General features: G+C 50.9%; 1 protein-coding gene across 1 annotated transcript in view; it reads right to left on the reverse strand.

Moving 5' to 3' along the window:
- Positions 1 to 12: 12 nt before the first annotated feature.
- Positions 13 to 21,549, reverse strand: part of CRCP (CGRP receptor component) — a 45,196-nt gene continuing 23,659 nt past the window's right edge. The window contains exon 5 of the mRNA XM_009903371.2: positions 13 to 57. Coding sequence (XP_009901673.2) covers positions 13 to 57 — 45 coding nt within the window. The remainder of the gene's footprint in view (positions 58 to 21,549) is intronic.

Raw genomic sequence — 21,549 nt, forward strand, 5'->3', positions numbered from 1 at the left:
TCAAGTGGTCTTCTAGTTCACGTGCCATGGGAAACCCAATCCGAAATAAATTAAGGTCTGGCAAGGGGGGGAAAAAGAAAACAGAATGAGAATCTCTTTAGGGCTTTAAGAACTCCCACAATCAATCAACAAATGGAACACCTGACAGCATTTAATGAAGCTGTTACCTCCCAGTGTTGTGTTAAGATCAGTAAATGCAAGCTCCAAACACGATCATCCCACAATAAAAAGCCTTTTGGTTTACCCACAGAAGGTAAGGAGATTGATCACAACAGTTACATTGAAGTTCTCAGAGATACTTGAAGACTTCTACCACTGGATGCCTGTGGTTAAACTTTGTAAAGTAGAATAATGGCTTTGTAAAGTCATTATTCATATGGGGCTCTACACATTAGAGCATAAATAAATACTGTGTCCAGTTCTGGGCCTCACAGTTTGGGAAAGATGTTGGCTTGCTGGAAGGTGTCCAGAGAAGGGCAACAAAGCTGGGGAGGGGTCTGGAACACAGCCCTGTGAGGAGAGGCTGAGGGAGCTGGGGTTGCTTTGCCTGGAGAAGAGGAGGCTCAGGGGAGACCTTATTGCTGTCTACAACTACCTGAAGGGAGGCTGTAGCCAGGAGGGGGTTGGTCTCTTCTCTCAGGCAACCACCAACAGAACAAGAGGACACAGTCTCAAGCTGCGCCAGGGGAGGTTTAGGCTGGATGTTAGGAAGAAGCTCTTCATAGAAAGAGAGATTGGCCATTGGAATGTGCTGCCCAGGGAGATGGTGGAGTCACCAGCACTGAAGGTGTTTAGGAAGAGCCTGGATGGGGTGCTTGGTGCCATGGTTTAGTTAAATAGATAGTGTTGGATGTTGGGTTGGACTCGATGATCTCAAAGGTCTCTTCCAACCTGGTTAATTCTATTCTAAATAATTAAGAAGCCATCCTTCTTTACTTGAGGTTTCACAGCAAAAGATAACCAAAAAACCTGACCCCTCTGAGCCAAAGTCACCAGGATAAAACAAATGCAAAGGACAACCCACACAAATCATGCTAGAAATAATGAAGGATTGCAGTACAGGCTTGCTGAGTGACAGTCTCAGTATCTGCACATTGACTGCATTACCTCCTGCTTTGTTTGAAACGCTCCACTTCCTTCACAGGATTTTGAGAGGATAGTAAAAGACATTTCACAGTTACATATCAGCCCTGACAGGGCCCAATTTTTGATCAAGGCCTTTAAGCAATGAATTAAACAGATACAGTTTGCAGCAGCAAGAGAAAGGGAAACATCAATTCCCCTTCAAGGGAAGCTTTGATTAAAGAAGTGCACAGTCATTAAGAAGTACAAACAATGCAGGATTAAAGTCGACCCAGATCAAAACTAAGATCAGCCTTGATTTAAATAAGAACCACCACCACCACAACAAAACTAATCAACCCATGCTGACTCCATGTCTGCATGCTCAAAGGAACAAAGTCTCAGAAATTTAAGTGGAGGCCATCTGAAGAGTGCCCAGAGAGAAAAATCAAAATCATGCAGAGCACCACAAGTCAGAAAGTCTCTCTCCTGAACAGATTCAGCATGCAGACCTAGCTGTCAGTTAGGGAAGGGGAAACTGTTCTGCTGAAAGGTAGCAAATAGGACACAGAATCCCTTTAAACACAGTGAAGATTTAGTTCAGTCAGCTCTGATTCAAGAGAAGAGTTAACACAAGCAGTGTTTTGCCACCGAGCACACAAGACTTGCAAATATTTACACTTCCTACAATCCCTCACGGTATTCAGCTTGAGCAAATTCCATAAGTCACTTCCTCAGAAAGAGGGGGGGAAAAAAAACCAAATCCTCAAAAATATGAGAAAATCTCCACCTTCCAAACTAAAAGTAGCCCTGGTAGACACTAATGTTCACCACATGCAGAAGTTAGGAGCTCACCACTAGTGAAAAGCCTATCAAGACAGAGAAAGCTCTTCACTGAGAGAGCTGTTAGCCATTGGAATGTGCTGCCCAGGGAGGTGGTGGAGTCCCCATCCCTGGAGGTGTTCAAGAGGGGATTGGACGTGGCACTTGGTGCCATGGTTTAGTCATGAGGTCTGTGGAGACAGGTTGGATGATCTTTGAGGTCTCTTCCAACCTCGGTGATTCTGTTTTACCCTTATTATTTGTTACTAGGGTATCACTGAAACCCCAAGCAACAAAACAAAACCCCAAACACACCAGCACCAGCCAACAGGACCAAGCTAAGTATGGAAGGAGAGCCTGTGGACTGCAGCCTGAAATCCTCAATTCACAGGTTGGTAAAGCAGAAAGATGACTCAGTCCCAGCATCATTCCAGCTGTGAATGCAAACAAGCAGTGCAATCCCCCAAGCAGGTTTGCTGTGCCTAGAAAACCAAGAAAACCCCATCCATGGGGCAGAAAACCTCCACACCAATCAACCACAAATACTTCCATTTCATGCAGTTAACTTTTTTTGGTTAAGTCCAAGAATGCCAAAGGCTCCAAGATCATGAAGAGCTGCCATTAATTAAGCTCTCCTAAAACCTTCTGTACTGGGGGTTTTTTGGTCCTGTGTTGTTGTTGTTGGTTGGTTGGTTTTCTGTGGGGGTTTTTGTTTGTTTGCTTGTTGGGGTTTGTGTTTTGGGTTTTTTGTTGGTTGGTTTGGGGGTTTTGTTTGCTTGGGCTTTTTTACTGGGTTTTTGTTGTTGTTGGCTTTCATTTTAGTTTTTTGGTGGTGGTGTTTCAGTTTGGTTTTGCCTGGAAGCAATGAACAGAGCATGCAGCCTCCACAACCTGTGGCAAGACCTGGGCTTTGTCCTTAAGGAAACCCACAGAGGAGCAGTAAGAAGCAGCACCTCTCAACAAACTGATCTCTTCCCCAAGCCAGGAAACTCCCTTCTGTGCCTGAAGTTCCACACAAAGCTCTCTGGGACAAGCATGACATAAACTAAGTTACTGCCCTTCTAGAAGCTTGCAGATCAACCCCACCTCCTCCCTCCTCTACATGACTAAGTGCTCTGGATCACATCTGTCAACCTGAAGGATTAGGATGCTGCTGATGCTCTGCTGTGAACAGTAACTAAATTGACAGCACTTAAAAGAATCACAACAGGGCAATCTGCAACCCTCTGTCAGCACTGAAGCTGAGCTGTGAAAAATGGTGGCATTTTCACCCACTATGACCAGAGAAGAGCCAAGTGCCACTCACCTAAAAGCAGACAGCTCTTCATAAAACATACCCCAACCCCCCCAAAAAAGCTACACACCCCTCCCCCCAACTAACCACTAAAACAAGACAATCCCTTCATAAACACAACACAGTCCTAAGCTGAGGAAGCTGAAGATGACTACAAGGGTAGAGGTGGCCTTTAGCAGTTAGTTTGAAATGACTAAACTGAATTCCTAGAAAAAAAGGCACCTGGAGCTCAAAGACACACCCCCCAAAGTCATCTTCTACAAGCCTCAGTATGAAAAAAATGCAGCTAAGCAGAAATGCATCAAACTGAGTCTTACTCCCAGAAAAGTCAGCCCCATGAGTCAGCCCCAAGATGATGTTAGCAAAGCAAAAATGACTGCTTTGTTTCCTCCTTTCTGCGCACATGAACTCTCCTCCCCCTCTCCTCCCCTGCCCCTGCACACACCAGGTCAAGACCTTTTTCCTCAAGTTCATCCAAAACCCATTGAAGATTATTAGCTTAGTCAAAAGGCAACTCATTCATTTGTGTTTTATGTTAGAACAGTTTGGCTTTTGTTGTTTTGTGAAGCATTCCCTGCCAGGGGAAAACAGAGATGATCCATTACCACTGGTTACAAGCAAGCCTTGTAAGCTCTAAAGCTCAGACTTGCACTTTGGAGGCCAAAAGAGTGATGAACACCTGCCTTCTCATGTTCAACTGGGCAGCTTCCTGCAAGGCTGAACTAAAAGGACAGCAACCCTGGTGTTACCCAGCTCAAAGAACCAAAATCCCACATATATATATAAAGCATTATTCAGTGATTAGCTTGTTCTCTGCTTCCACCTCCTGAACTTCTGGCTCAGATTCTGATAAGCAGATCTCTTTCTAGGAAGAACAAGTACAGCAGTACTGCTTAGACTTTTGTGGAGTCAAGCTTGTCCCTGCACTTGTTCATCACTGGGTTTGATCTCAACACTTCTGGAGAGCTTTGCCTGGAGGGAAGATTGCATTCAGCTCTATTCCACAGGTCATTAGGCTTCACACCTGAGCTGGAAAGCAGGAACAAGACAGAGGTGAAATTAAGAATGCCAGAGCTGATACTATTGCAAAGTTCTCTTTCCCCTCACCATCCATTTACACTTCATCCACAAGTCCTCCTACAGTGTTCTCATGATTTTCTTTTCCTCCTAAGGAAGCCTACTCAACTCCTTAGTCTCTGGGGCTATGACACACAAACACATCCCGAAAGACTTCATGCAGGAGACAACAAAACACAGACTGCAGAACTAGAATACTCCCAGTTTAGAGATGCTTTCAGTCAGACCAGAACATCCAAAGCTTCTGGTATACACCTGCAGAGCAAATTAATTTTAAAGTAGCAAGATAGCTAAGTGGAATGGAAAAAAAAATCCTAAGCTGTTATCTGCTGTCACCCTCTGCTCTGCTCTTGACTAGAGAAGTGAAAGTACTGCTAGGATTTAAAAAGCAAATGCCAATCACATCAGTATCTTCCTTACCTCTTCTTGCACCTTCATTTTTCCTCTGTAAAAATAAACACTGGAAAGGCAGCAGATACCAGGAACTCTTAAGAATCATTTTCAAAGCAACATATGTTTAGAAGACTGGAGACAATATATTCCTTAGAGGAAGTTTTCTATTAAGCTCATCAAATAACCCCAATAAGAAGCCCCTGCAGACAATCTTAATCCTTTCAGCAGTCCCAAATGGAAGTTAAAGAAAGGAATTCCATAAACCCATTTCCTTCAATGAACTGGTTTGTTTCTGGTCATTCATGTGTGCTGACCACAAAGAAGATTGCATAGGGAAGCCAGCACTTACATGGTAATGGTATAGCACAGCACCAAGGAACACAACTGAAATATTCACAGCACACCACTTCAAGAAGCTCTCCAAACCATCCTAGGCTCACTTAGGAGATTGTTCCCAAAATCATTTGGGATTTGGGAGGCATTTTTATGCCTTGAAAGCAGGGTTTGCACAATCCCCTTAATGATTTCCCCCAAGACCAGGTATCATTTCTTACTTACCAGTCACATAACAGAGCCCGAGAGAGCAATGTCAGTGTACAGCACAAGCAAGCAAAATACTTAGCCAAGGCCAGAAATAAAAATCAAGAAGCTCCAAGTGCCAAGCCCACCTTTAGCTTTTTAAGCCATCATAGCTCTCAATCCTGCAGCTGCTTTCTCTAGTTCTCTCCCCCAATTTGTCATACAGCAAAAAAAAGAGGATGATAAAATAGAATGACTAATTGTTATTCACCTGCAGACACAAGAAAATAAACAGTAAGTCACCTGGCAGAAAGCATCTGGGATGCAAGACAGCTAAGGAGGCTTAGTGAAGCCTGTCTCCATGCTAAGCAGTTTGACAAGTGGCATGGCAAGACAGAGTCAGACAAAATTAATAAGGGAATGAAGATGTGTGAACAACATTCCCTTACAGTTCACACTGTAGGAGCTACAGGGATGTTATTCACACGTTTGCAATCCCTTGAGCCTACATTTTGTTTTAAATCTAAAGCACCAAATAACCTTCATGGCCACAGAGCTACCTGTAGCAGAGAGACAGCAAATTACCTGGATTTACATACTGAATGGTCAAACAAAAGTTAGCATCACGTTCCCAGTGATGCAAGAATAAACTGTATTCCTTAAGTACTACAACGCTGACTGGTGGAGAACAACCCAACAGAAGGAAACGAACACATACAGGCTTCTAGCTCTTTATGTTCAAAGCCAAACACAAAGAAAAATACAGGGAAAATAGTCAGTAGCACTCCAAGAGCTGATGAACTGTTACTCTGTGCACTTCGCCTCCCGTGAGGGATTTCGGCACCCCCTTATACAATAAAGTACAAATAAATACACGAAAAATACTGAAAAGATAAAGACCTACCAAAAAAAACCCCAAACCCTGTACACCGGACTGACTGTATCAAGCGACTCCTTCCAGGAATATTACCAACAAGACCACTTCCAGCTAACAGGCATACTGTTTACTGCGCTACCTCGTCGCTAGCACGCTTCCACACGCCGTGCCTGCCGCTGTTAGCGGCTCTCGCTGCGTGCCTCCCCTCCCCACCGCAGGCATTTCCAGCCGCGCAGCGCCCGCAGCCAGCCGCCCCCGGCACATCTCAGCCGCTGAACAAAGGCAACAGAGGCGCTGGGTGCTCCGCAGCTGAGTTAGCTCGCCCGGACGGAAACTTTCCCATTTACCCGGCTCGGATCCGCCTCACACCCCGCCACGGCACCGGCGGGAAGCAGCGAGCCGGTCCCGTCGTGCATCCTCGGGAGCGCCCGGTTGTGGCTCCGGGACCCGCGGCGACGGCCGCAAAGCAGACTGCCCCGGCCAGCACGGTATGGTATGGTATGGTACAGCTCTCCCAGCCGTTACCGGCGCCTAAATGGCAGTGTGGACCGCACCGCCACAGTGCCAACCAGCTGCCAGCCGCCGGCTGAGGCCGCGGCCGACCCTAGCCCAGCCGACGAAGGCAACGCCTCCGGCAGGACCGGAGCCAGCCGAGCGCGGGGCGGGGCAGGGCGGAGCAAGGCAGCCGCCGTCGGGGCAGTGCAAGTGGTGAGGAGGGTGAAGAGAACCGCGGCGCCCCAGGCCCGCCCCGCCGCAATCCTCTCGTCTCAGGTGCGCGGCGGGCAGCGGCTCCTCACCTGCGCAGCTGCCACCGCCCCCGCGTCGCGGCGGCCGCTGCCAGGGCTGGGCTAGAGCCGCGCAGCAGCACTGCAGCCCCTCCTCCGCCGCGGCTTCCCTCAGGCACCATCGCAGTGGGATGGGGCTGGGGCTGGAACTGGAACCGGGACCGGGACCGGGACCGGGACCGGGACCGGCTGCACCGCCTCCCCGAAGCCGCGCGGCTGCGGCTGCCATGGAAATCACAACCACGCCCTGATTGGTCGCGGGCCTCGATGTGTCGCGGGACGCGGTTGGTCCGGCGCTTTAGATTGACAGCTGAAGGGTGGTACTCGGGGCGGGGCCTGTAATCGGGGGCGGGGCCATTAACCCCTGCGTGGGAGGCGGGAAACATCTGGAACGCGCAGCTGGAGCGGGCGGGGGCGCCACGTGAGCGCCTGGAGCAGCGTATCCTGGACAGCTGTGCCGGACAGATGTGGTAGCTGGGAACAGCTGGGTTTGTCACGGGTCTCCCCAGTCCTACCTGGCACTGCTAACGCAGAACAGCAGCAGCTGGAACAGCTGGAATGTTACAAGAAGAAAAGCCTTTCTCGCGTGCTCCCCCCCCCAGCTTTGGTTCTTGCAGCTGAGCCCATCCAAAACACACAGCCCCTTTGACTCCTGGCAAAGGGTGTTAAGTAACCACCACAGCCTCAGTGCCACCAGACCTGGAGAGAGCTTGGGCTGGCTGGAGGCAGCTGGGCTGGGTGACAGCACCAGCAGCAAGACCTTGGTATAAAAAACGATGGAAAGCATCACGTGGGAGAACATCCCCTTCTAATCCTCAAAGCCCTAAAACGGAGCATGACGCAGTGTCCTGTCTCCCGGAGAGACGGTACAGGTCCTGCGTGGCTGGGAGATAACCAGCTGGGCTCTGCCGTCATCCCGGCCTCCCCAGACGCGGAGTGGCGCTGCCTGAGCATCAGGATGAGACAATTAACCACGGGCCATTACCCCACCTCTCTCAGCCCTCACAAAGCACCTGCCATAAAGCTCTGATGAGCCTGTCAGGATGTGGTTTCTACCGCTGCCTGGAGCTCCGATAGGGATGAGGGCTTGTCCTGCCTCCTGCTTCACACAGGTGATGGCAGCATTGCTGTTGAGAGAGGAGAACTTGGTTGCAGCTAAGGTGTGGTTTGTTTTTTGAGAGTTAAGCAGCAGCTGTGTGAGCAGATCCCAATGATCAGGACAGTGACAAGTGCCCTGGTGAAGCTGGAGAACTGTGTCCAGTTCTGGGCTCCCCAGTTCAAGAGAGATGGAAGTACTGGAGAGAGCCCAGCGGAGGGCTACAACGATGATTGATGAGGAAAGGCACAGCCCTGGGGCTGTCTAACCTGGCTAAGAGAAGGCTGTTTATAAATATCTGAAGGGTGGGTGTCAAGAAGGCACCTGTGATAGGACAAGAGGCAACAGGTACAAACTGGAACAGAAGAACTTCCACCTCAACATCAGGAAAAACTTCTTTACTGTGAGGGTGCTGGAGCCCTGCAGCAGGCTGCCCAGGGAGGCTGTGGAGTCTCCTTCTCTGGAGACTTTAAAAACCTACCCAGACATATTCCTGTGTGGCCTGCCCTAAGTGATGCCACTTTGGCAGGGGGTCTGAGCTAGAGATGATCTCCAGAGGTCCCTTCCAACCCTTACCATTTTATGATTCGATGATTTCCATCATGGGAAATGCTCTGCCCTGTGACAACAGCTGGACCTGGAGGTGTTCAAGAGGGGACTGGAGGTGGCACTTGGGGCCATGGTTTAGTAGTCATGAGGTCTTGGGTGACAGGTTGAACTTGATGATCTTTGAGGTCTTTTCCAACCTTACTGATTCTATGACCTGATGATCTTGGAGCTCTTTTCCAACCTTAATGACTCTAAGACTGAGTTTCAAGAGTACCTGACACCCCTAAAGCTTTCAGCTGTGCTTGGGGAGCTGCTGGGAGCACAGAGAAACCATCAACTGCTTTCAGGTGGGATAATTCTCTTCTCTTTTCTTGCCTCTGACAGCTATTGACAGGGAATAAATGTCACTGGCTCCCGAATGCTGCTGGATTTGAAGTGCTGCTTTAAAGATGAAACAGGCTGTGTCCTGTTTCCAGTAAGTTTGCCTCAATCCATTAACCAGCACTTTGCAGATCACTTTATTGGTTTTTCTTTTATGGCATCAGCTGTGACTCACACAGATAGTCCCTTTTAAAGGCTTCCAATCTGTGGCAATCAAACCATGCCTCGGGGGGGGGGAAATGCTGTTCTCCAAAGGAGAAGGGGAAAAGCACAACAGTGCTGTATGAAGCCCCACACTGAGCCCTTCTTTAATCAGCTCTTCTCCAAGAGCCACACATCATCAAATATTGGAGATCTGATAGGGATGAGGGCTTGTCCTGCCTCCTGCTTCACCCAGGTGATGAGCAGCATTGCTTTTGAGAGAGGAGAACCTGGTTGCAGCTCAGGTGTGATTTGTTTGCCCAGAGTTAAGTGGCAGCAGCTGTGTGAGCAGATCCCAACGATCAGGACAGTGACAAGTGCCCTGCTGAAGCTGGAGAACTGTAACTCATCAAATATTGCATCACCTGAAGCCTCAGTGCAGACAGAGCTTCACTTCCAGCCCTGAAGTTGCCATTGCTGCTGGATAAACACCACCAGAAGCAACAGCACTTAATTGTTCATCATTTGACAGTTGCCTTGGTGGCTTCTTCCTGTTTTGTTCCTTGGATCTCAGCAGCAATTCCTCCTCGCTAGGATCTCAGCCTTGTGCATGGGATGAAGGATGAGCCCAGGACCGAACCTGCAGCTCAGAAGGGGAACAAAGCTGGTGCTGCAGCCCAAGGTTTGATGAGCTCCACGAGAAACAGGAGCAGGTTGTGGTGGCTGTGCCTGTTTTGTGTCTGGGTTTCCCTTGGCAGCAGTGTGGCTTTTGGATGTTCCCATATTCTAAGGTCTAGAATTGCCGCACCACATCTGGGACTGCTGGTGGGAGGAGGAAGAGCAGCCCTGAGTCCTGGTGCTATTCAGGAGCCTACATTAAACGTTTTTTTCCCCTGCTATTTCTGAGTGTGAGTGACAACCCAACCCAAACTCCTCCAGATCACTGCTATGGCAGAGGCCATCTGGACATCATCGCCTGGAGGGACCGAGCCCCATGGCTGCATCATGTGTCCAGGACACATCAGGGGTCTGGAGGAGCCAGAAGCCATCCTGCCTCAGGCAACGTGGACTGTCACAGCTCCAGCAGCAGCGACAGATTGTGCTGCCTTCACTCGTGCCTGCCCAGTGAGCAGCATCTTTCCTACCACATCATACAAGCTGCTGGGCCAGCATGTGAGCAAGCCAAGTCCCCAGTGGTGCTGCCCTGCCCTCTGCTAGCTGGAGGGTCTGTCCCATTCAGAGACCAAAATGGGTCTTTTATTTCCCCTTCCCTGGGCTTCCCAGACAACGATTTTCCATCTCCACTCCAAAAAGTACTCCTGAATTCAACTCCAGCATGCTGCTCAAAAGCAAGAGAAAGCTTTCTAGTCCAGAGACCCTGGACCCACCTTCCCAATCCTAAAAATGCAGAGAATTTCTCTGTGGCTTTGCCCAGCTCACTCCCACAGCCCAGAGCAAGAAGGGCTGAGCTTGCTGGCTTAGGCACGTTCCTGCCAGATCTGCTAGATGTTGTTTTTCCTCGAGTGCCTCAGCAGCGATTGCACAACACCAGGCTTCCCGCCTGGCCCCGGCAGGATCCCTCCTTCCCAAGATGCAGAGTGGGGAGGGGTGGTGCTTGTGGCTTTCCTCCCCAGGCTCACTAAAGGCAATTTGGAAATCCAAGGAGGTGAGGGGCTCAGCTGTTGCTTCTGCCCTGAAAAAAAGCTCCTTCTAACCTCTGTTGCAGAGGGGTATGGAGAGAGCCATCAGAGAAGGAACTGAGCAATTTGGAGGAGGATACTGATATGATAAAGCACAAAGAAACCTGCCTAGATTGCAGTCTGCCCTGCACATCTGGGAAATTCATTTGACTTTTAGGGAGAAGTCATTCCCAAATCCCAAGCCTTGGGTCTGCCTGTGCTGCCTGTGCCCAGGGCAGTGCTGGGCATCGTCCCTCCCCAGGCAACCCTGCTGCAGCACTCCTTTGGCTCTGTGTCCAAGCCATGCTTAAGTCAGCTCTGCTATCTCTGCCTTTATGAACACCACCAAACTGCCCTCTGACTAGGAAGGAAGAGGACTTAACACCTCACTCACAAACTGCTGGCACAGTCTTCAAGTTGCCAGTGGGTGCCTTGGCCAAGGGAGAACCAAGAGGCAGCATCCCACTCCATATCTCTTGTTCTTGGGCCCCAGGCTGACTATTTCCCCAATCCCAGCAGAACCATGCTCTGTCACCAAGAAGGGACGGCCTTGCAGCTGCAGGCACCATTTCTGGAAGGTTTAAGCCAAGATTATCAAAGTCAGGAGAAGGTGGGCTTTTCTTCAGGCAGCTACAACCTGACCTTAACCTGCCTGTGGCTCAGAGAGGATCGAGGCCATTTTTGTTCCAACCCTGCAAAGCAGCTCTCTGTGATTAACAGCTCCCTCTTCCCCCATCTCTGTCTGAGCTTGTGTCTGCTGCTTTATAAATGTGACAGCTGAGAATCGACCTTTCCACGTGCCTGGAGAAATAATTACAGAGCTAAGCCCATCTCCATGCAGTCCTCATCCCTCTTCTCAGGCGTTTTAGGCATCAGATGTATTTATTTCGGGGGGGGGGATATTTCTTTCCCCCGCTGTAAGAACCTCTGGAAGTGCCAAGTCCTCAGGTTTTGCAGCTGGTGAGCAGGAGCTGGTGGCCATCCAGTAAATGTAGAAGTTTTTCCAGTCACAGTGCAGGAGTGAGGACTCTCCTCCTTTACATTTGCAGACATCTCCCCATGTCCTTGGCTGGCAGACAGCTGCCTATGTGGCACGATGGACGTGTGCAGGCGGAGCGCTCGGCTCCACCATGGGGACATCCAGGAAGTCATCCTCTCATTCCTTCCCTTTCTTTAGCTTTCCCTGAAAACAAAATTAACACCCCACCACCACCACCAATATCACATCACAGAAACTGGCTAAGCTGGAGCTCTGATCAAGCCTCCCATGAACACTACCTCCCTGCTGAAGGTCTTTGAGCGATGCGTGATGATGGTGATGCTCTCAGCCACGTTTGCTGAGCTCCCTGCGTGGCTGCTCGCAGAGACACGGAGCAAAGCGCTGGGCTTCAACCCAAAGGTGAGGAGTGGTGCTCCTCAGAGCCCTGCTGCACCCACCCAGCCTGTCCTCAGCACATCCATTCATCAGATCCATGGTGTCTGCCTGGGAAAGCAGCAGCGCGCCAGCACCTGCTGGAAGAGCTCAGCTATCTCTTGTAGGACAGGCCATGGAGATGCTGAGGCGACTGCAGCATCTCTCTTAGGAGGAGAGGCTGAGAGACCTGGGGCTCTTTAGTCTGGGAAAGAGAAGACTAAGAGGTCTTGTCCAATCCCTATTCTGTCACTCTGTGACTTGTCCCAGGAAGTTTAAATGCCTGGCAATGCTCAGTGGTTTGCAGGATTAAGTACTGAGTTTGTAAAGCAGTAGCATATGTGGTGGCCACTTAATGAGCTAAATATCCATTAGCTTATTAAGAAATTATCTCCTCTGTGTCTGAAAAAATAGCATAAGGACATGAAAGAGCAGCTCACAAACCCCCAAGCCCTCTGCCAGAGACACCAAGCTCTGCTCCTATGAGGCTCCTCTGGTTGGGACAGCGGCAACGAGGCATCACTGAAAGCACCTCAGCTGCACACACTGTGCCTGGGCAGTTGGCTATGGTCCACGCAATGAGCTTCTCCAGAGCAGGACAGCCAGCTTGGCTGCTCTTGCAGGACTTGGCTCCTGCAACCACAGCAGTTCCAAACCCCAAAATATCCCAAGGTCTGGCCACGCTGGCATCTCTGCTATGCGCCAGGCGCGGGGGCTTGAAAGCAGGAGCTGTGCAGTGCCCAGCGGGGCTGCCCCTCGTCCCTTCTTAGCTTGCCAGGGGCTACAGAAGTGCAAACAACTTCAAAATGACAGAAAGCTCTGGGGGAACACATTAATCACAGAATCATAGAATCACTTTGGTTGGAAAAGACTCTAAGATCAGCAAGTCCAACCATCAACCCAGCAGCACCCATGCTGACTAAAGCATGTCGCAGAGTGCCATGCCACGCCTCCAGGGACAGTGACTCCACCACCTCCCTGGGCAGCCTGTTCCAATGCCTGACCACTCTTGCAGTAAAGATTTTTTTTTCCCAGTATCCAACCTAAACCTCCCCTGGCACAATTTCAGGCCATTTCCTCTTGTCACTTGTTCCTTGGGAGCAGAGAACAACCCCCACCTGGCTCCAACCTCCTTTCAGGGAGTTGTAGAGAGCAATGAGGTCTCCCCTCAGCCTCCTTTTCTCCAGACTCAACAACCCCAGTTCCCTCAGCTGCTCCTCACCAGCTCTGTTCTCCAGACCCTTCACCAGCTTTGTTGCTCTTCTCTGGATACACTCCAGCACCTCAGTATCCCTCTTGCAGTGAGGGACTGCTAATGCAATCAGATATAATGCAGCCTTTTGAGCTCCTTACAAGTGCTGTTAAAATTCACACTATTAAAGATGAGGCAAGGCAGAACTTAAATCCCATCCCCACCACAGTTTCCTGATCCAGACTTGCTGTATTTTCATTGTCTCCTACCTCCTTTATGGCTGAGCTTAACTTGTCAGCTAAAAGAATGTGAATGAAACCCCAAGTGTCCCTCCATGGGGGCTGCCAGGCAGCCCCACTGCTCTCAGGCTCATCACCAGCAAGCAGCAGTGCAGTGACTGGAATTTGACACCTTTCCTGGGGGAAGATGAGGAGGGTGATGTGATGCCCTAAAGTAAATAAATGAAACCCCACTGCTGGATCCAGCACCCCACTCTGGCGGTGGGTTTCCCTTTTGCCAGTGGCTGAACAGCTCAGCCCAGGATGATGCTTGAAAACCCCTGGTTTAGACCCATTCCCAAGGCCCTAGCTTCAGGTCTTGAGAGAGGCACACCAGTTTGTGAAATGGGTGAAGTCTGAGCCCCCAGGCCAAAGTCTGGGAGAAGAGTAAACAGGGGAGGGAGGAGTGGTGCCTTCTGCAGAGCTCCCCCCTCTCATTTGGTTTCCATCAGTCATTTCTGTTTTATGGTGGCCTCTCAGAATGTGTGGGAATGTGGCATTTCTGAGCTCACTGACACACTGCTGGGTTGGACACCGGGAGGGAAATAATCTGAACTGAAAAATGCAGGAGGCACAAGGAGAAGGAATGGCCTCAAGCTGGACCAGGGGAGGTTCAGATTGGATATTAGGGGGAAAAAAAATCTTCCCTGCAAGAGTGGTCAGGCATTGGAACAGGCTGCAGGGAGGTGGTGGAGTCACCTTCCCTGGAGGTGTTCAAGAAATGCCTGGCCATGGCACTTTGGGGTATGGTGGTGCTGGGTTGAGGAGGTTGATGATCTTAAGAGGAATTTTCCAAGCAAAAATGATTCCATGAATCCAAGAGAGGTGATGAGAGTGGTGAGACTCAAGCAGAGAACCTGAGGGTATGAAGCCATCTGAAACCTGCACCTCCCAAAACCTGGCCTCTAGGAAACAATAAATCCATTGTAGGCAAGCTAGGAAATGCAGACCTCCTTTCTCCCCATCCCCAGCTCCAGCCACCGGCTGACAGCCCCCACAGCTCTAAACCAGATGCTAAATTTGAAAAGCAGCACAGAGGAGAAGAAAAAATGCACCAAAGAAATCATCCCCTGAAGCTCTGCCCCTTTCTGTGAGCATCCTGGGGCACAGAGACAGGCAATCTTTCCTTTCCTTTTTCTTGTACCCTTCCTAAACACAAAATTGCAGCAGCAGAGCCAAGCAGTGACCCCACCGTGCTGCAGCAGCACTTTGAAAACCATCAATGAAGCAATTCTCCAGACTCTGGTGGAGAGAGGGGGAACAGAAATAGCAGACTCAGGACTCGCCCAGCCCATCCTGCTTCAAACACCCCCTGCACAGCTTCTCCCTTATCTCCAGACACACACACACGCTGATATTCAGGGAACACTGAATGCTGTTTGACCTCTTGCCACAGGAACCTGCTGCATTCTGCAGGTGTGTTCCCCAATGCTCCCTTCTGCACATGCTCCACCTTCAGCCCTGCAGGTATAAGGGAAAAAATGAGACTTCCTCTGCCAGAAAGAGCCCACAAAGGGCAGAGCTCTCCAGCCAACCTGCTGCTGAGCTTGTGAAATGAAATCAGCAGCTTTCTTCCCTCCTGTGGCCAGCAAGAGGCTTTTGCCATTAGATCAGGGCTTTTGATTCCAAACCCTCTGCATTCCTTCAGGCAGAAGTCCCTGCCTTGCCCTGCACACAACCTCTGACTGACCCAAGTCAGATGGAGTGCAGATGGTTTTAGGGATCTTTAAAGGCTATCTAGCCCAACACCCCTGCAGTCAGAAGGGGCATCCTCAAACAGATCAGGTTGCTCAGAGCCCCAAACAATCTGACCTGGAATGTCTCCAGGGATGAGCCATCCACACCTCTCTGGGCAGCCTGGGCCAGGGTTTCACCACCCTAAGCATAAAGGAAAAGTCTTCCTTATCTCTAGTCTGAATCTCCCTCTGTTAGTTTCAAACCATCACCCCTTGTCCTGTCACAATAAGCCCTGCTAAAAAATCTGCCCCCAGCTTTCTGATCAGCCCTTTAAGTACTGGAAGGCCACAAGGAGGTCAATATTCTATGATTCTATGTCCACACAGAGATAGAGGTAGGCAGGCATTCTTTGGTGGTGCCCAGAGACAGGGCACAAGGTAAGAGGAACAAACTTGAACATAGAAGGTTCCATCCTAAGATGAGGAGGAACTTCTTTACTTTGAGGATAGCAGAGCACTGGAATAGGCTGCCCAGAGAGGTGGTGGAGTCTCCTACCCTGAAGTAATTCAAAACCTGCCTGGATGCTTTCTGTGCAGCCTGCTCTAGGTGAACCTGCTCTGACACAGGGGTTGGACTTGATGATCTCAATTACTCTGTGATTCTGTGCTATCAGTTTCTGTCCCAGTCTGTGGTTTTGGTGGGGTGGCCTTGGCTGGCTGCAGGGCCATCCAGCCACTCTCTCACTCCTCTCTTCAACAAGAGAAGAACTTCAGATGAAAAAATCCACCTCATGGGTGAAGATAAAGACAGGACATGGCCCAGGGCCACCAAACCATCATTCCACTGGCTGGAGGAGCACCCAGCCATGACACAGGGGGATGCAGCCCCTCCATCACCTGCATTGTCCCACACATTTGAATTTCCAAAAACCAGCCACCAAGTACCTTTTAGCAGCACAGCACTGGAGCAAACTGGCCAGGAGACAAGCACAGCAGTGCTGCTATTCCTCCTCCAGTGACTGAGACAATGTGACTGTGTGATCAACCCTCCTGAATGCACTGGGGAAGCTGCCAGTGCTTGCATTGGATTTCTCTTGCCTAAACTCCAGCCAGCTTAACACAACCTCAGCTTGGAAGCCATAAAACATGAGACAAACAATGTAAATCAACACCACCAGCAAAATCTAACAGGAAACAGGCTGTGCTCTTTATTTTCTGGATGGGAGAGCAGCTGGCCAGCACAGCCACCATCCCCTCTGAAAGTCCCTGCACCCTTTTGCTTGTTTAGCCAGCAGGGAAAAGGGAGCTGAAAGCTGATTTCGTGTAACGTGGGGCTGGCTGTAAATCAGCTGTATGTGACTGAAAATTGGACAGAAGAGTCACAAAAAGAGACAGATGAAATATTATTCAACTGAAAGACTGTGGAAGGAAAACAAGTAGCAGGAGGAAACTGATGTCTGGAGAGGTTGGGATTGAGAGCTGACCTGAGGACTAGCAGCGCGGCGGCACAGCGCATCACTGCGGGAGGAAAGGTCTGCACCACGGAGCGGCAAAGACCTGCCCTTCCCAGCTCTTTGGGGTGTTCTAAGAAGGGCAACAAGGTTGGCAGAAAGCTGAGTGCCACTGCTCCCTGCAGCAGCAATATTCGCACCCCAGCCACGCTCAGTGCTGCGCTGGAGGGTCTCAGAAGTGCTCACCCACAGCGCTTGGCTCGTCGGTCCCGTGGGGCTGCGAACCACAGCAGGGATAGAACACACTGGTGGGAAGGCTGGGAGCCAAGTGTCAAGCTTGCAGGAGAACAGCACTTGAGACAGCTGTGGGGATCAGCTCACAAACACTCAACTGATACAACCCCTCTCACATTCTGATCAAAGTCCACTAAAATCCATTCCCATTCATTTCTTCCCCCCCCCATCTATTCCCTTTACAGAGCTGCTGCAAACCCCCCCACAGCGTTCCCACAGGGCACCACCAGCACATCTCCCAAGCTGCAAGCTCAGAGCTTCACCAAGACCAGCCACTGCCCCAGGTCTGAGCCACCTCATGGAGGAGCATCCTGCTCACCCCCACCCGAGAGACACAGCCCCCAGCTCCCGGCACCGCTGCACTTCACCTCTTCAGGCCCCCGGTCCCCATGGGCAGCGCCGAGCGGCAGCGAGCCCCAGCTCCAGGCAGCCCCTGCGCTTCCCACCGCTGACCGCCACAAGGTTCACCGGCGCTCGAAGGAGGGCTCAGCCCGGAGCCGGAGCTTGGTCGCAGGCAGAGCAGGAGGATCTCCACGCCTGGAGAGGCGGCTCAGGACACGCACCGGGGCTTTGGTGATCTCTTCCCACCAGCTGCTAGTTCTTCCCCACCCGCTTTTATAGGAGCCTTGATAGCTCCCATTGGCTCGAGGCACAATTAGAGTGACTACCATGACCCATTTAAATTGCATTAAATAATTTCTCAGTTCATTGTCCTGCAGAGCTGAGTTCCATAGAAGCATATTTTAATGATTAACTATTGGGCTCTGCTGAGGCCCCTGCAAAAAAAAACAAGAAGAGCAGAATCTGCAGCTTCCCTCTGCCCCTCCCTCCCTCCCCTCCTGCCAGCTCTCTGCTTCATCATCACCACTCTCACAATATTTATGGTTTTCTTCAGAGCCTCCACTCCTGGCCCAACACAACCAGCTCAGCTGGCACTGGAGGGAAGGCTCCAGCTCCTGGAACCGCACAAGGGTTGGGGAAAACTCAAATTCACAAGTCCCAAAAGGAAGAAGCAACAGTTGGGGGTTAAATAAGGAAGCAGCAGCGTTTGTAGAGTCAGTCAGAGGTAGGTTCTGGGGTGCCCCGTGGGCTTTCTCAGTGCTTTGAGCACTAGAGATGAGCAGGAGCTCATGGCTGGACCATGGAGAGCGCTCCGTTGCCCTGATGAAAGCCAGCAAGATGTTGGGAGAAGTGAAGTTACCTGGAAGAGAAGGCTGAGGGTTGGTGCAGAACCTGCCCCACACATGGCTGATACCAGCTGTGGTCCTTGCCTCAGGCTTTTCTTCCCCCCTGGGGCTCCATCAGCAGGGGATTCAGGGCTGGAAACACCTTTTGAGCCACTCCCAGCATCCGTGCACAAGTGAAATACACAAGAGAGCAGCAACTGCTCCTTCTGCTCTGCGCAGACCCCTGTCCAAGCAGCCTCTGCCTCTGCACCCACATCTGCAGAGCAAAGCCTCCCATCAGGCCTGCACAAGAAGCCCAGCAGGACAAACAGAGATGGGAGAAGATGCTCATCCCATTTTGTCCCACCAAACCTGGTGGTTTCCAAGATGATCCTGCTGCAGGCACCTGGCATGGATGGGGCAGCCTCAGCACCACGCAGAGCTGAGTTACACCTGGATGCCCTCCACCAGCTTTCTGGATCAGGAGGAGCATTTAGAGCCTTTTCCAGTGCACCACCAGCAGCCTTTGAGCTGCCTTCTCCATCTGCTTCAACCACTGGGGTCTCACCTAAGATGGTGACACATGGACACGGGATCCTGTCCCACAAGGCTGGGAAATAGGCAACTTTCCCTGAAGCCCAAGCCTTGGGGCAGGACTTTTGCACAGGAAAAGGGAAAATGTTTAAGTTGGCCTGAAATGGCCTCACTTCCACCCCCAGGAGCTCATGGATGCTGTGGTGGAGGAGCTGCCAGAAGTGGGTTGCTTAGCCTGGAGAAGAGGAGGCTCAGGGGAGACCTTATTGCTCTCTACAACTACCTGAAGGGAGGTTGTAGCCAGGTGGGGGTTGGTCTCTTCTCCCAGGCAACCAGCACCAGAACAAGAGGAGACAGTCTCAAGCTGCACCAGGGAAAGTTTAGGCTGCATGTTAGGAAGAAGTTCTTCCCAGCAAGAGAGATTGGCCATTGGAATGTGCTGCCCAGGGGGATGGTGGAGTCACCAGCACTGGAGGTGTTTAAGAAGAGACTAGATGAGGCACTTAGTGCCATGGTTTAGTTGATTAGATGGTGTTGGGTGACAGGTTGGACTTCATGATCTCAAAGGTCTTTTCCCACCTGGTTAATTCTATTCTATTCTATTCTATTCTATTCTATTCTATTCTATTCTATTCTATTCTATTCTATTCTATTCTAGGGCTTTGTATGGCCTCTGCTGGGCCACAAAGGAATAAAGCTGCTGGGAGGAAGCAGTTGGGGCATGTTGGGTCCTGAGTGAGTGTTTTTGGAGCTTCCTTTGCCCTCCCTCCTGGCCACCCTCCAGCTGCTTCACCCCGAGGAAGCCTTCAGTGCTGCTGTGCCAGGGTGTTTGACAAGGGAAGTGGTGAGGAGTACAAAAAGGGGGGAAAGAAAAGAAAAACAGGGGGAAAAAAAGCCTTTTCAGATTAATTTAGAGAGTATAAAGCAATCATGGCTTGACATGATGCACACCAGATGGAAATTCAGTGCTGCAACTGGGGAGACTGGGAAGGGGCTGGTCCAGAGCCAGAGTGGGACTGGGGCTCCCAGAAGGCCTTGTGGTGGTGGCACCAACCCTGATCCCCATAGGACAAGGGACACCAGGTGCCTGCTGCATCAGTATGGGGACTGGAATGCCACTTGCAGAGGCATCAAGGTGCTTGTCCTGCAGCTTTCCCCCAAACCCAACCAGCTTTATGTCCACCTGTGACATTCTTGAGAGCTCACTGTGTATTGCTGGCTAGCACCAGCCCGTCCTGGGGCAGGCAGACAACTGAACACAGCTAATTAACAAACAAAAGAGCAATGAGCCCCCACAGCCCAGCACAGGGGCACACAGGTGCTGATTAAAGACCCCTGAGCTCATCCTGTTGCAATAGGATGAGAGGGAATAGATTGAAGCTTGAGGAGGGTAGATTTAGACTGGAGCTGAGGAAGAAATTCTTGACAGTGAGGGTGGTGAGACACTGGCACAGGCTGCCCAGGGAGGTTGTGGATGTCCCTTCCCTGGAGGTGTCTAATGCCAGGCTGAAGGAGGCCTCGAGCAACCTGATCTGATGGAAGGTGTCCCTGCACGCAGCAGTGGGGGTGGAACTAGATGATCTCCAAAGTCCCTTCCAGCCCAAACCACTCTATGAATCCCGGCCAATGCCCTCCCTCCTTGCCAAAGCAGCACATGGAGAAGAAAACCCTTAAAGATTCTTTTAGACCTGGCAAAAATCTCTCCAGTCCAAGAGAGCACGTTTTGGAAGCCCTTAGCATGTCTCCAGGGGTTAACTTTCACACTTTATAAACACATCTACATACAATGTGTGGGAAGAGCTGGGAGACCAACCCCTGCAAGCTCCCTGCAGGGCTGGATCCTTTCAGCAGCTCAGCCTCTCTGGTTTTGGATGCTTTTTCTTGACAGTGTCTGGTCTGTAACAAAAGGAATTTGCTTCCCAAACTGACATCCCATGATAGAGGAGCTCCAGGGTCAGATGTGGGGCAAGACACCACTTTTGGTGCAGAGGACTGGGGTGAAGGGGGCTGACCCACAGCTCATCCCTGGGGGCACAGATTGGGTTAATCAAGGCATTGCCCACTCAGGGGATGGGTGACTCCATCTGGCACCCTGATCCCCCCATGGAAATCTCTGGGCAAACCTTTAGCCTCATTTTCACATAAGCTCTGCAGGAGTCAGAGAGTGAGTCTGGGACTGAGATCAGCAAGAACCTGCTCCTCTGCCAGCTCCTGCACTGAGAGAGCACAGCAGAGCAAATGCTCCAGAGGAGCTGCAAACCCCCCCTGAGCTCCAGGAGCAGCAACTGGGCTGTATTTTAATTCTCTGTCTTTTAAGAGGAGGAAGCCAACCAGTTCATGAGGAGCCAGCCTGGCAGGAGGAATCACCCTGCTGCAGAAACCCAAACATCCCAGGCTCCTGGGGTGCTGCAGCAACCCAACAGTGATGGCAGCAGCAGAGAAGAGCCCTGGTTCTGGCTGGCACCGATGGTTTGAGGCCATCCTCATTCCCCTGGGGCTGATATCCCAGGTTAAAGCTCCAGCTCACATCAGACATCCCCATCCTGTAGCCACATCTGGCTGGGGAGCAATGGGACATCTGTGATTGTTTGGGTGAGAGGCAGAGGGATTTGCAAGAGATCAGCTGGGACTGGGGGGGGTGGTCCTCTTTCTTCTTATACTATTTTTCTTTTTCCTTTTTTTTCCCCTTTTTAATGAACAATGAATTTTCTGCCTGACCCCACAGAAGAAAAGAACCAGGCAATTCCTGCCAGCTTTTCTCTTGCAGCCTGGCAGGGACCAAGCAGGAGCCTGGCAGGGCCAAGCACTAATTGCATCTGCTGGGTTGGGGGGGAGAAGCTGCCTGGGACTCAAACCCAAGGGCTTTCAACCC

This window comes from Dryobates pubescens, chromosome 13 (assembly GCF_014839835.1).
Source record: "Dryobates pubescens isolate bDryPub1 chromosome 13, bDryPub1.pri, whole genome shotgun sequence".
NCBI lineage: Eukaryota > Metazoa > Chordata > Aves > Piciformes > Picidae > Dryobates > Dryobates pubescens.